Source organism: Cygnus atratus, chromosome 1 (assembly GCF_013377495.2).
Source record: "Cygnus atratus isolate AKBS03 ecotype Queensland, Australia chromosome 1, CAtr_DNAZoo_HiC_assembly, whole genome shotgun sequence".
In the NCBI taxonomy this organism is placed as follows: domain Eukaryota; kingdom Metazoa; phylum Chordata; class Aves; order Anseriformes; family Anatidae; genus Cygnus; species Cygnus atratus.
The window spans coordinates 26474572-26488586 of record NC_066362.1 but is presented as its reverse complement, the minus strand read 5'-3'; the positions used below and the strand labels follow the sequence as shown (position 1 = coordinate 26488586).

Below are 14015 nucleotides of genomic sequence, written 5' to 3'. Positions count from 1 at the left end.
GAAGAAAAGTCTAGTGTTACAATACTTGCAAACAAAAAGACTTTTTAAGGATTTTCTCCCAACAGACACAAAATTCATAACCATTTTAGAGCAGAAACATGGTCTTGGTCATTGACCAGGACTCAACTATGCTAGAAATTTTAAGATTGAGCCATGAGCCACACACATCCCATAGAGAACACAAAACAAAAAACTTATTTCAAAGTAAAGGAAGTTTCAGTCATCACCTATTTGTATGTCCTTCAACAAAAATCTATTGGCATGAAACATCAACTCAAAACACTGCCCTTACCTGCAAAGCCATTAGGTTTCTTTTATTGCACTTATATAAACAAGACTTTGGAGGATATCATCATTAAAATCCAAGTTTACTAAACAACCTATGAAATACAATCCTAGGAATTGTTCTGTAATTTAGTTGTCAGTTGGTCATACCCTTTACTTCTGTCTAAAACGAAGTCACGGGTTAAGATTAATAAAACTAGTGTACCTTTTAGAAAGCTCTGCAGCCTAAAAAGTTTTAAAAAAAGGAAATCAAACAAATGACAAAGAGTCTGCTTAAATATTTCCAGGCCTTACAAAAGTCTTAAGTATATCATTTACATTTTAGAGCAAGAGGGAGGTAAATCGTACAAGATAAAAACAGCTAATTTCTCAAGCTAGCATTCACTTAAATGAAGCACTCAGAGTACAGTAGCTCTGCAAAGACTACTATACAAGAGCAAGTCTTACAACACCTTCCCATTTCACCTATCCAATACCTTGCTTGTTTGTCTTTCTAAACTCTTCAGTTGGCACTGCTACTTTCGTACACTACCTTCTCAATAAAACTGTTTTCACAGACACCAGTATTTAGTTCCTGATTTTAATTCAACAAAAATAACAGAAGTTACTCTGCTTAATACTTTCTCCTTAGTGCTCTGCCCTATTGCAAAGAAACCATTTACCTATCCACTCTTAAGCTTCTTTCTTAGACTGAATTTCAAATAAGTTATTTTTCAGTGGTCTTCCACCTCATCATGCACACTTCATGAATTAGTCAAAAAAATTTGCAGATTTCTGTTTATCATCTCCATACGATGTGAAATCAAAGAACAATCCATATGGCTTCTCTGCCAGATCAACACAGAAAGAACAAATATCAAGCTCTAGCTTACACCACAGTTAATATTTTCAGCTGTGAATTCACATACATTTCAGTTGCTGGTGGATGCAAGGGAAGATTCCTAAAAATCACTGTTTTTTAAGTGCTGAGACAACCAAATAATGTAAATTTTAGTTCTTAATATGCAGTAAACTGATCGCATAGTGAAGACTCACTATAATCTCAATTCACTGACAGTTCGGATGTCCTCTTATAGAAGACTCCGCTTGCTCTAACAGAACGGGTGAAGCAGGACTTGAGTGCCATGCAGAGTATCTGTTTTGTTTCATAATCTTCACAGAACCAGGTCTGATGGGTTTCATCCTCATGCTTCTGAGCACATTGGAAGAAGCCCCCACATAGCAGCAGCTAAGCTGCCTAAGCAATTCTAATAATGGAGCAATATGCATGGAAGTCAAATACTGGGAAGGGAAAAAAGGCAGCATGAAGATTTTTGAGAAAAATCCAGCTCTTGTCATCTAACTTCTACTTTTGTTGGGTTGAAATGCTACATTTTGGATTGTCAGTTACCTTCTCATTTGAGAAAGCAAGAACTACCACAACTGGACACTGGATCTGGTAATACGCGAGAATTAACTCACATGTTAGCACAAGGTCTTAGGGAACAAAGAGAGATAGTAAATAAATAAAATCAACTATGCAAAACACACATTGAGTTTATAAATAAGGCTTTGCCCTTAAAATTCCCAACTCTTGTGTCAGAAGCCAATCTTTTTTCTTCAAAGTTCAGCCAAAGGCCTTTTTAAGTGTAAACTTTCAGCTTTAGCTTATGTTTTCAAACACCCAGGGCAAAGTTGTATAACGCAAAGACTTCCCCCATTTTTTCAAGCAGGACATTTATTTTAACACCCAGCTATCCGAGGGCAACAAATTGTAATTATTTCAGAGTTTGCAGTTTTCTCTTATTTCATGAGCAATTTTTAGCCTATAAAGAATGAACGGGGCATTTAATTTTGGTACTGTAGATCAATGCCACTTCAGCACAACTTTTTTTTTTAAATTATTATTATTATTATTCCCCATCTATCACTACTATGATTACAGTGAGGGTCAGGGCCCAGCAAATCAATTGAATTCTTTTAGTAAGAACCAACAGGCCTCCAATTCTGTTCTTTTTGTATCACTACACAGTCCACATATTTTAGGTAATATGGTAAAGAGGTGAAAGAGCTGTAGTATAAAAAAATTAATTTCAGTCAAGTGAAAAAAAAGCAGTTTCAATTTGAACTAAACACAATCTTTTTTCTTCCAGCAGAGGGAGGATAGTTTATCATGGATCAGCCCAGAATTTCCCTCTTTATGATTTAAAATGAAGCACTGCAGCAGACTACGCAACTACGGATAGCTCGCAATGCATTGCTTCAGACTGCTGAGACATGACATGGTAATTTGAGAAACACTGTCATCTGTTTCTTGAAAAGGAGATTAAAGCATGCTTGCACTAGAATAACTTTTATTTAAAGAGAAGTTTACTTTTTCCACAGGAATCTGTGAAAGGAATATAGCTAGATAATCGCAGAAAGCTCAAAAGCAAAGCCTGAATTTAAATAAAGAATTAACCAATTAACTGATGGGTTAACCCACATCCTTACAAAATAAGGAATATGATTTGGGAAAGGCAAAGGATGTATTTCTTGTGCTTACACTACTGTCAACCGAAAGGATTAAAATAATTATCTTAAAAACAAAAAGCAGAACAAAACAAAGACAAAAACACACACACACACACTTAAATTTGATAAAATTGATGACACTCTTACTCAGGTGAATGACTATACTAGAAGAAAAAACACCTGCACGCTAATCTTTCTGTATATACAGAGAGCAGCAAAGTTACAAAAAGCTAATGAAGTAGACATCATCTTAAGTGGTAACAACGAAGTCTAAAAATGTCTCCACGGTTATATTGCATAATACAGAGTGTTCAAAGACTTTTTTTTTGTACCTGCAAGTAAGATTAGGGTCGACATTCCTTGACAGTAGTAGTTCTACAGTCTTCAAGATGTTTTCCTCTGAAGCATGAGCAGCACACGCTGCCATCAGCACTGTGTACTTATCTGTTTGGAAACTTACAGTTAGAGAATTGCATACACAAAGTCAAATACTATGCTAATCCTTTAAAAAATCCTTTAAAAGCTTTTACATTTGCTAGATTTGTTTATCAGGTGCTGATAAACTAAGATATTTAAAAAAAGGTAAGAAACTTGTTTTTCTTCCACTAACAGTCACTAGAATTATCAGGTAAGATAAAGGCATCTAAAAAGTGAAGACACAGACAGGAGTGAATGAGACTAGTAGAGCACCTACCACTACTGAAGGTGAGGATGCTTACTTAGGTAGTGGAAAAAAAAACCTGCAGGAGCTTAAATTTAGGTATCTGTTTCTAAAATCTTGGTCCACACCAGGAGATTCATTCCCTGTTCCTCCCTACCTCTCCCTAAAACACAGTCAATTGAAGAAACATCTTACAGGGAATTAACTGCAATGGATAAAAGAAAGTGCATGAACCTTTTTAAAAAAAACACACATAGCAACATCAATAATAGGAAGAACAGAGGTCCATACAAAGGACAGTTCAAGTAACAAGGCTTTATTAAAGGGATGAAGGAAAAGGAAACCAGTTTACAAACTACTATTTACAGACTACTATTGTGCAGTGGTGGCAGGAAGAAGATGGCAAAAGGATGAACGTTCTTTAAATCCACATCCACAATATGTGAATACTCATCATGAGGAACCAGTGTATTTATTTGCTCCAGCTCGAAAGCCAGCTGGGTGTTACGTGCCACCTTTACTCATGGATCAGAACTGTACACCACTGCTGTTTGCCCACAGAACAGGGGAGATCTTTCCTATTTTTCTCCTACAGGTATGTGCGAAGCATCACACCTCAAGGACCTTAGCGAGCTCTTTGGCTTAGAAGACTACCATTTGAACAACTGCCCACTTAGCTTATTACACAAACTTACATACAAGTTCAAGCACGCCTTCAGCAATTTAACAAGTATAATTTTAACTGTACATACTTCAGACCAATCCTTGAAGTGTTACAACATATTTTCTACCTTTCTTATAGAAATCTCAGGACTGTGTATGCACTAGCACCTTTATTCTTCGAAACAGATCGGGTATTTTTTGCATTTAAACTTGAGATATACTTCACCCCAATCTGCTCTACTTTCTTTACTTCTCACAACTTCTTGTCTTTGACTCCTCCAACTGAAGACTTTAAGTTTGTGTTTAAATTCACCTAGGTTTTTAAAGACAAACCTGTAACCTTCAACCTTCTGTAACTTTCAACCTTCTCATATAGAAGTTGTAAAACACGTAAATCAGTGCATTAAATGAAAAATTAAGTTTCATAGAGTCACTTCTTAATGGTAAGTAATTAACTTTCCAGTAAATAATTTCATTCACTAACAGATTCTTACTCTGAACATTTAAACTGGTCATCAGTAATAACATGACCTGAAAGCTGGCTGGACTTTGAACAAAAGATAGCAATAAACATCATTAATCTGGGAATTACATTTAAGAAGAAACTGTAGTCATATTTGTATTCAGTAGTTAAGATAGTGATAAAGGGTGGGAAGTTGATTTCTGCTGGCCTACCTACAGGTCATACATAAGCAAAACAAGAAGAAACACCTTAGAACACTCAGGTTTCTCTTCTGCACAGAAAAAAATGGTAAGAGACTGCAAAAAAGATTAGTCTGTGGTCAGGCTAGCTGAAAAAAAAAACCAGAAGAGACAGTGAATTTACTCCTTCAAGATGCTACATGCTGATCCCACCACCTAGCGAATGCTACCATTAGGTCCTCATTCTTCATGACTACCGAAGTTCATTCCACTCTTAGGGTAAAATTAAGCAAGTAGCTTACAAAGAATAACTGAAATGTGACAAAAGGTGATTAACAGCAGACCTATTATTAGGATTATAAGGTTATAACATTACTAGTATGGGATCACTCGAGTGATTGCCAGCTCATACAGAACAACCAGGACTGATGACATTTAGTACGACTTAAGGGTGGCATAGCTGTACTGAACACATTTGGATTGACCTGAATCAATTAATGGCTTGCAAGACTGTTGCTGGCTGGACAATCCTCTGCTGTGCCCTAGCTACTGTTTCACTACACAAACCAGCAAGGAAACAAGCTGAGAAACCTGATCCCAACAAGGTGCCACTTCGGGCAAACAACTGATCACACAGTGAAAAAAATGCCATGCATGTTGGTTAACTGGATGGCTGAAAATGCTACCCACAGAAGTTCCTGCCCAATTTACAGCTCTCTACAACCATAAACATGGAACAGGCAGCCACATGGAAGTCCTCTGACACTGGCTAAGGACAGTAATTTGAAGGCATAACTGTCTTTGGTGTAGGCAATCTACTCTGATCTCAGACTGATCAGCTAAGAAGTTCAAGAAAATTTTAAAACCTAGATTTGTACCACCTGCACTGCAGTCTACTACTTCTATTACAAATACTGGCAGTCTACTGGAAAATATGTTCACCATTTTTATGTACTTCATAGTAACATGTTTCATCAGTTTCTTCTGTATTGCCATGTCTTTTCTTGAGCTTGGATAAGTTTTCTAACATAATGAAACAGAAGGAAAACACTACAGTTGAAGCAGGATAGAGTTATTAATGAGCTATAAAAACTGAGAGAGGAACTGGTAGTATCTAGAAGTTTCACTAAACTCTTGCCAAAAACCCTGATCTAGCAACACACTGAAGAGTAATTTTCACTTAATATAAAACTTTTGATCTAGTTTTAGAGAAGTCTACAGTAGTTTCCCGTTAACTGGACAGCTACTCTTGTAAGCACATTATTTCTTCAGTTAATGCTAGAGGAAGAGAATTACTGTTTGTTACCATCTTGCAGACCTGACATCTGACCTACTCTTATGATTGTTAGGGTGTAGTCATTTAAAATATAGAAATCAAAACCCATCAGTAACCTAAAACCTAGTGCTTATTTATTACTTTGGTCTGAAACAAGATACAGTGCAATCACATGAGCAGGTCAACTGGCATGTTTGAAGGTTAACGATGAGTGGCTGGAGAGCAAAAAGCAAACAACTACAGTGGGAGAAGAAGCATCTATGGCCTTAAAGATGAATCTATTGCACATAACTAGCTGGAAAGCTGAACAAAGGACTAATACTTTATAGGAAAAGAGCACTTCTGTTAGATTTAGAAGGGATGAAACAACGTCATCATCATGAATTTAAAAGCAGTGGGTACTACTAAAATTCAGGATTCTAGCTGTTTTCTGCATGTACATAGTTCATAACAGAATCAAACACAGGAAGTTTTAACTCTACAACTTAATGTGTTCAAGAATTCTAGGATGACTTTCAAATACTGCTTTAAAAAAACGTACTTGGGGATCGAGAGGTGGTAGGGAAGACAGAATAAGAGAGAAAGAGAGAGAGAGAGAGTATAAGGATATCCATCAGATGAATCGAGATGAGATCCAGGAAAATATATATTTATTTTTTACTTTAAAACTTCTACTTTTACTTTAAAATTGGAAAATCTAGACTATATCCCAGTTCCATCATGAAATTTTATTTTTTTCTCTCTTTATAAAAAGAGAATAAAGGTAGGACAACGTCTGGTACAGAGATGTACTGGCCACTATTTTTATTCACATCTTACCTATTTCAAAGCATGCATTGGCACCTCTGTCCAGAAGAAGACGTACCACTGCAAAATCAGCTGTGCTGGCAGCACACATCAGGGGAGTCCATCCAAACTGAAAGCTAGATTCTATGCTTATACCTGTCAAAATTTAAGATACTAAAATCTTAAAATTACACCAAAATAAAGATACATTTTATAAATCTTATTCAAATATGTATTATTATGAAGATTACACAGTTTCCATTTAGCCCTAGAGAAAGGAAAGCCTCTTATACCATTTTTGTTTTTTAAATACATATTTATCTGGAATACCAGAAAACATCTTTTAGAACTAACCGCAATGAAGCCCAGTACTCAATCCAAGTAGTTAAGCACAATAGAAAAAAATTTAAACAATTAAAAAAAATGAATTTAACTGCAAATTAATTTCAGAGAAGTGCACATAATCTGTTTTTTCCACTTTAGTGCTACAGCTTTTCTCAATCTAAACCTCCAAATTTTTATTCTTACCAATCCAAATGGGCTGCTGTGGAAGCAACATGTCTGTCATACTATTAAGACCATACTGACTAGGGTTTTCCTGCTTCATGGCTCCTCTTATTATCGGCCTTCCAATGCAGCTAAGCTGCAGATACCAGTTTTGTGTTCAGTACTATGAAAATATTATCTCCAAAGAAATATAATTTACGGTCTCTTCCAACCCAAACCATCCTATGATTGATAAGATAATGCAAGGTTCAGTCACAACCACCAGCTTTGTTTGTTAGTCTGTATAACGGCCACAGCCTCTTCTGTGGCTAATAATAAACTGGCCAGACTGTCCTCCGAAATTCACCAAATGAAGTACCAGATCCAGCAACTCATGTGACAACTTTCAAATAAAATTCTTTATAGATTTTTGCAATAAGAGAAAACATCCCTTCAATCATTCCTCACGTATTATTTCCTCTATAGCACTTGGTTGCCATCAGCTGATTCCACGTTAGTCCAACAGTGATTATGGATTACTCAATATATTGCTTTACAAGAGGAAAGTGTCTTCCACAACTTCCTAAGAAATTTGTGACAGTCAAGCCTCACACAAACCTTTTCATGCAGAACGTGTATTTACTTTCCCTGCCTTGATAGCTTGTCAAAGATGTGCTCATTGTAGCAACATGAAGCCATTAAAGCTGAGAGAATAGGAAGTCACTGCTCTGCAATTGATTCTTCAACTGTTTAAGATCAGGAGTTGTAATCAATAAAGAGGAAGCATTCAATGAATGCCGGGTTTTGAAGCATTCTAACACCTGCAAGCCACAGAAGCTACGATCAAATCCTTTCAGCAATGCATACATACTAGTTGCAATCCTTAATGCCACAGCATTCCTGTTTGCAGTTTACAAAACACTTCACTGAGGCCCACAGCCAAGTTCTACAAGGTGAGCCAGTAACTGTGGGTGAGGACTGCCAGTCCCTCAGCAGTCATATCTGAACTTCCTTGTAGACAAATCACTTCAAGCATCTAGAAAGTTTGATATCCCACAGCCCACTGAACTAACACTACTAGGGAAGGAGTATCAGAAAGCTGGCACTCTCAGCATTAAAAAAGCCGCTTTCCCTCTTTAGAGGAAAAGCAGTTCAAGTGACTAGAGCTCCCATCCAGAGCTTTTTAATACGTATTTAAACAATAATGGCAAAAGACCCACTTGGCAGACATACAGATTTGCTAGGACACCTGAGAAAGTGTTTTCCGTGCTGCTTTCTTTACCTATATAGCAGACAGTATTGGCCAGAATGTTGGTGCTTTTCCTAAGTTTTAAAGTCTTTTTTTGCAATGCAACTTTGAAATGTCAAAGCTGCATTACCACCTGTCACGCATGGCCTACTGCAGTCTTCCCAGTGAGTGCCTTGAAGCATTTATGCACCGTGGAAGTCACAATGCACTGTTATCTTCAGAGGAAGACAGAGAAAGGACAACTAAAACAGTATCAACACTTACCCGGCTGTTTGGCTGCATGGGTTATGAGCTGTTGACTGAACCAAAAACATCTCCTACTAGTTACTACTCAAACTCTCTCATTGCATGATCTGTTTTCAAGTGCTTGTTTGGTACTGAAAAGGCCCTTAAGAAGTCCTATAAGGCAACAGTGAAGCCCAGGAAAAAAAGAGATTAAGGGAAAAACGAGGCCGTATCAGCCAGCCAGAGAGGCAAGCCTGCTGCAGCTCCATGTTCCCAGGTCCAACCAGTACCAAGGCTGCGTGTGTATGCCCAGCAGGCACATGCACAGACCACACAGACACCACCAGCCCCACAGACACACTCAGACAGACACACAGAGCTCACGTGAACACAGCATCAACGGCCTCGTCCTGCTCCCCTCCCTGTCCGAACATAGGTCTCTACAGCCCACATGTGCACACCTCCTGACTCCCTCTTCACTCACTGGCTAGTCTGGCTTGATCTTTGCTAGTGATCACACATCCTCTCGCACACCTTAGTGCAGCTTCTCTGGTACCTCGTTCAGGTATTTTGTTGATTGTGGCTAATAACAGCAATGGTAGAAAGGCTATTTTTAGAGAGAAAAATGCAATCTCAAATTCAGGAAGTTTAACCAAGGTAATGCCTGAAGAACTATGATCAAATTCTGCATATACCTTTTCATGCTAAGTAATTCCATGGATGATACAAAAAAATTTAAGGTGCTGAAAGACTCCTAGTTTAAGAACCGCTTCTACTGTTAGAATCCATTCACATTCAGTCTCAGTTTATTTGAGAGGTAACTTCTGAAACAATTGATAGCAGAAGACTTCTTTTCTAATAGAAGTATTGATATAAGTCTGTCAACAGTTATTGCTGTGGTTCCACAATACCTTAAAGCAAAGTTAAATAGCACTGCTGCTGTCTCCCACCGCTGGCCCACCTACGGTTCTCAGTTCAAAGTCCTAAACTGGCCAAAAAATTCTTCATTCCCCACCCTCCCCTACATAGATTACTATTACTTTAGTTGTCTGAACCACCTCGCACAAGATCAGATGAGCTCCAACAAACATGCAAAGACAGGTGTGGAACAGACTGCTGAAAACAAGAAAGGAATGGCTGTAGTTGTATCCCTGGTCAGCCTGAACTGTCACAAGGCCTTAACTTTTAGTCCCATTTGAGGGAAACATACCGATTATACAGTATTAAGTATTTTACTCCCAAAGCAGACCAAAATGCCAGTTAGAGTCACCACCACACCTTCTACTTGCTTGCATTACTTTTTGTGACACACACTTCAGGAAACTGTTCTTAGTACGTTAGTATTTAATAGGAGAGATTAGAGAAGACTTGTCCATCTCCTAAAGGAGCTCTATGAAACTGCCTCAGCACCGCGGATTCTTGGAGCAATTGCTATGCAAGCCAGAAGACAGCATGTTCTTGTTCTACCTGAAAGAACGTCCGTAACTGTTGCTAGGAAATCCACTTCCAACACAAACCTGGAGTTTGGTGGAGTGCTGGTAGCATGCTTTCTGCAAGCTCTACTGAACATAAACTAAAGGCAACTTCGGAGGCAAAGATTTCATCTGACTAAGCACTAATCCTCTGAAGGACAATGTTACCTTTCTTCAGAGAGGCATTATGTTCCACCGCTCTGCAGAGACTATACTGGATGTGTCAAAAATTAATCATAATCTTAGGAAATTTACAGACTCTCTCATGACACTCACTGCCTTGTGCGTTTTAGGGGACAAGATGCTGGACTACAGGAATTTTCACCTTCCAAATGGCTAGAACAGCTCATTACTTGGCAAGCATCAACATAAAAAGGTTTGATCCGAGCTACTACTGTTTTGCTGAATAAGCAATTAAGAGTGGCTAACTGTAACGAAACAACTAAACAATCTAATGCACAGATATCACAGAAAACTCTACATGAGAACAGATTTTTTCAATGCAAGACAGAAGATACATTTCACACAGTATTCACACTGTTTCAACCTGTGCATTAGTTTTGAGTTAATACTGACTTAAAATAAAATTATTCCCCGCCGTGGTGAGAATGTCTTCTCCTAGAAGGGCAAGTAATGTCACCAATTTAAAACTCAGAAAAACCCATTGCTAACTGAAAAAAATACTTTCTTCTAGCCACAAGACACATTTTCTCAGAGAACAAGCTCACGGCTACTTATTCTGCTTGCTTGTTGAAGCAAAACTTCCTGATAATTATCACTAGGCAGGTCACCTCAGCTATGCAGCTTCGGATTGTTCTGGATGCTTCACTAAGTCCAATCCTCCTAACACTGAATAGCAGAAACACATTACAGAGAAATACCAAGTAACAGATCAGGGAGAAAAGCTTTTAGTGTCGGGACAAACTACTTTTTAGTGACAAATGCCACATAAACCCTATTAGACCTTTTGGAATCACAAAAGGTTTCTCCAGCTGATGTTGCCATGTCACTTGGCACATACCAGATATTATAGCATTAAACATGACACTTTCGAAAAATTAAGGTATTACAAATGGCACATTCCACAAATTTAACAGTGCTGTGCTCGAGAAAAACATGGAATTTTCAAACAGGGGAGCACAAAAAAAAAAGAAAGCCAATGTCCTTCCTTTTCCCCAACCTCCAAAGTAGAACAAGGTAAAGAATACCCACTCAACTCTCACTCAATTTAAACGACCTCAAATCAGCGTTTGTGGTAGATATTTTCAGGTTAAAGATACATCTGAAAACAAACAAACACCTTATGTAATTGCTCACATATTACAGCTTTCTCAGTTTTCAGGAGTTTTGACTGACAAAATAAATATAAATTAGAAGGAGCTTGCAGAAATACATCATGCTGAGACACTGAAAAAAACAAATTTCATCTTTATACTAAGAGTTTATACCCCATATTGGAAATATTCACGTATTCCTATATTGACCCAAGATGTTACTTTGAAACGAGAAACTTCAAAGCTTTAGAATTCTTTCCAAGTTCAAGTACATGTATCCAACTTCATAAATAACTTTAATTACCTGAGTTTAAGAGTTCTTCAATCAAGGACACATCACCATGAACCAGAGCTTTCTTGAATGCATCCTTCTTGTCTAACTCCAACATTTGATCCAACTGATAGACAAAGAAAAATTAAGTCAAAGCATGGTAACTGTTTCAAGCTATCAACTACAGCTTGATTTCAGCGTAAAAGCACTAATGATCTCTGTAAGGACAACACAGAGAAGTGGAAGAAGAAAAAGGCGTTGTTAAGACTGTACTTCTTCCACCTCTGTAGACCTGCTTCGGCTCAACTGTAAAAAAAGTTTTAAGATGACCTTCTCAGAAAGATTCCACTCTCTGAAAATGCAACTATCTTCCTTCTCAATGGATGTGCTATCCTCCTACAGCGTTCGCAGATTTTCTTAATGGTGTGTTATTTCAATTAAGACTCCTTTTCACATTTTGCTGCTAAAACAATATTGCAACACATTTCTTTACCTTTTTTGCACATTTCACATGCTGTAAAGCATGGCATTAAAAAAATAAAATTAGAAACAAAAATTGCAATGTGGGGCAGTGTAGTGCAATGACAAGCTCTGTGGCATAGCCCAGCGTTTTCACGGCTGGGAAGAGTTAATGTTGTTATTCCCTCCTACTCCTGTGGTGGCAAGACTTTTAATCGCTGCGTCATAAATGAGTTGGCTAAAAAATTATTTGACCAAAGGACTGGTTTACGATTCAAGCATTTGCCTGACTCAAGTTCTTTTCACAGAAGCATCACAGATTTGTTCTATATTAAAGCTGCAGATGCAGACTGCTGCTGGCATTATCCCAATTATAAGTGATTACATACACCAATAAATCAAGGAATATTCACTAGTTTCTTTGCTGACAGTAGAGAGTACAGTCAGAAGTCGTATTTTGTGGTAAATTTTGAAGTTGTACCACAAAAACTCAGAATTATACAATTTCCCCCAGCATATTGTAGTCTTTCCCACATTTTTGCAGCGTTCTTAGTAACTAATTAATGTATAGACAATCAATGATAAGAAACAGCCAATAAATTAATTTAGACTTATTTTTACTCTACTTAACCATCAACTTCCAAATGACGCATATCTTTGGGTAGGAACCTTGATTTAAAGATCAAGGCCACTGAAAAACTGACTGTAACCTTTAGCAGAGCACTGCTAATTTTCACCTTACCTCCATTTTCCAGCTCCAGCCACGAGAAAAAGCCATGCAGGGCCTCCCTTTGCCTCACACTATCAAATGCCACACGATTATCAGATGCCATAAATCTCTTACGTCTTCATATTAGGAAGAAACAGATTCAGAGATTTAAAACATAAACGAGCTTTCTGGGCCTCAGGTCTCTTTCAGATTCACTCTCACATGGGAAGAGTAATAGGTCTGCCATCAGTAAGCAGAGAAAGCATTTGAAAGGAACACCAAGATTTTACGTAAGAAGCCAACCCCTCAAAATCCAGGTTTTATATGCCTAGACCAAGTGTATTCCACCGCTGCTCTGCTAAAAAAACACCCGCAACAGAGACGGGAGGGTCTCAAGCCCTCTTCCCTCAGCCACCACCCGGCCGCGGGCCCCGGCTGGACGAAGGCTCCGGCAGCGCCGAGGCCTCGCCCCACCTGCGACTCATCCCCCGGGACGCCGATATCCCAGCAGTCATCGTCGTCACTGTCGCAGTCCTCGTCGCACCCCGCCGCCACGCGAGCGCCCCACGACGCGGCGGATCCCCGCGACATGGCGCCGCCCCCCACACGAAATGGCGGACTCGGCGCGAGGCTGCCTCGCGCAGCACGCGCCCGGCCGACGTCGCCTAGGGAAAGAGGGAGGGGCCGCGCCGCGTTCCCGCGCGACGCGAGGTGGGGCGGAGGGGCCCGGTGGCTGAGGGAGAGCGTGGCGTGGAGCCCTCGTGTGGCCCTTTAGGGGAAGGGGGCAGCTGGTCCGTGGTGGTGGGGACCCTGCGGCACCGTGAGGGGAAGCGGGTGCTCTCGCGGTTATAAAGACGGGGGAGTGTAACGTGGCTCTGCCGTGGTTCAGCGGTTTTGTAGGGTTGTGGGGTGACGCGGTAGGGCAATCTGTGATGTCCTTCCACATCCGTGGTTATGAAGTGTTTTTAAATCTGAGGGAAATAAAAAAGTAATACAAGTTTTCTCTTGTTTCTGTCATCATTTATACACTTTTAAAAAACCAGCTCGTGTGATGTAGCAGCAGT

At 39.1% G+C, this 14015-nt stretch overlaps 1 protein-coding gene across 1 annotated transcript in view; it reads right to left on the bottom strand.

The window, feature by feature from the left end:
• ASZ1 (ankyrin repeat, SAM and basic leucine zipper domain containing 1) overlaps positions 1-13542 on the bottom strand; it is a 39112-nt gene extending 25570 nt beyond the window's left edge. The window contains exons 1-4 of the mRNA XM_035544334.1: positions 13426-13542; positions 11817-11910; positions 6840-6962; positions 3111-3222 (exon numbers count right to left, since the gene is read on the bottom strand). Coding sequence (XP_035400227.1) covers positions 3111-3222; positions 6840-6962; positions 11817-11910; positions 13426-13542 — 446 coding nt within the window. The remainder of the gene's footprint in view (positions 1-3110; positions 3223-6839; positions 6963-11816; positions 11911-13425) is intronic.
• Between the last annotated feature and the right edge of the window lie 473 nt (positions 13543-14015).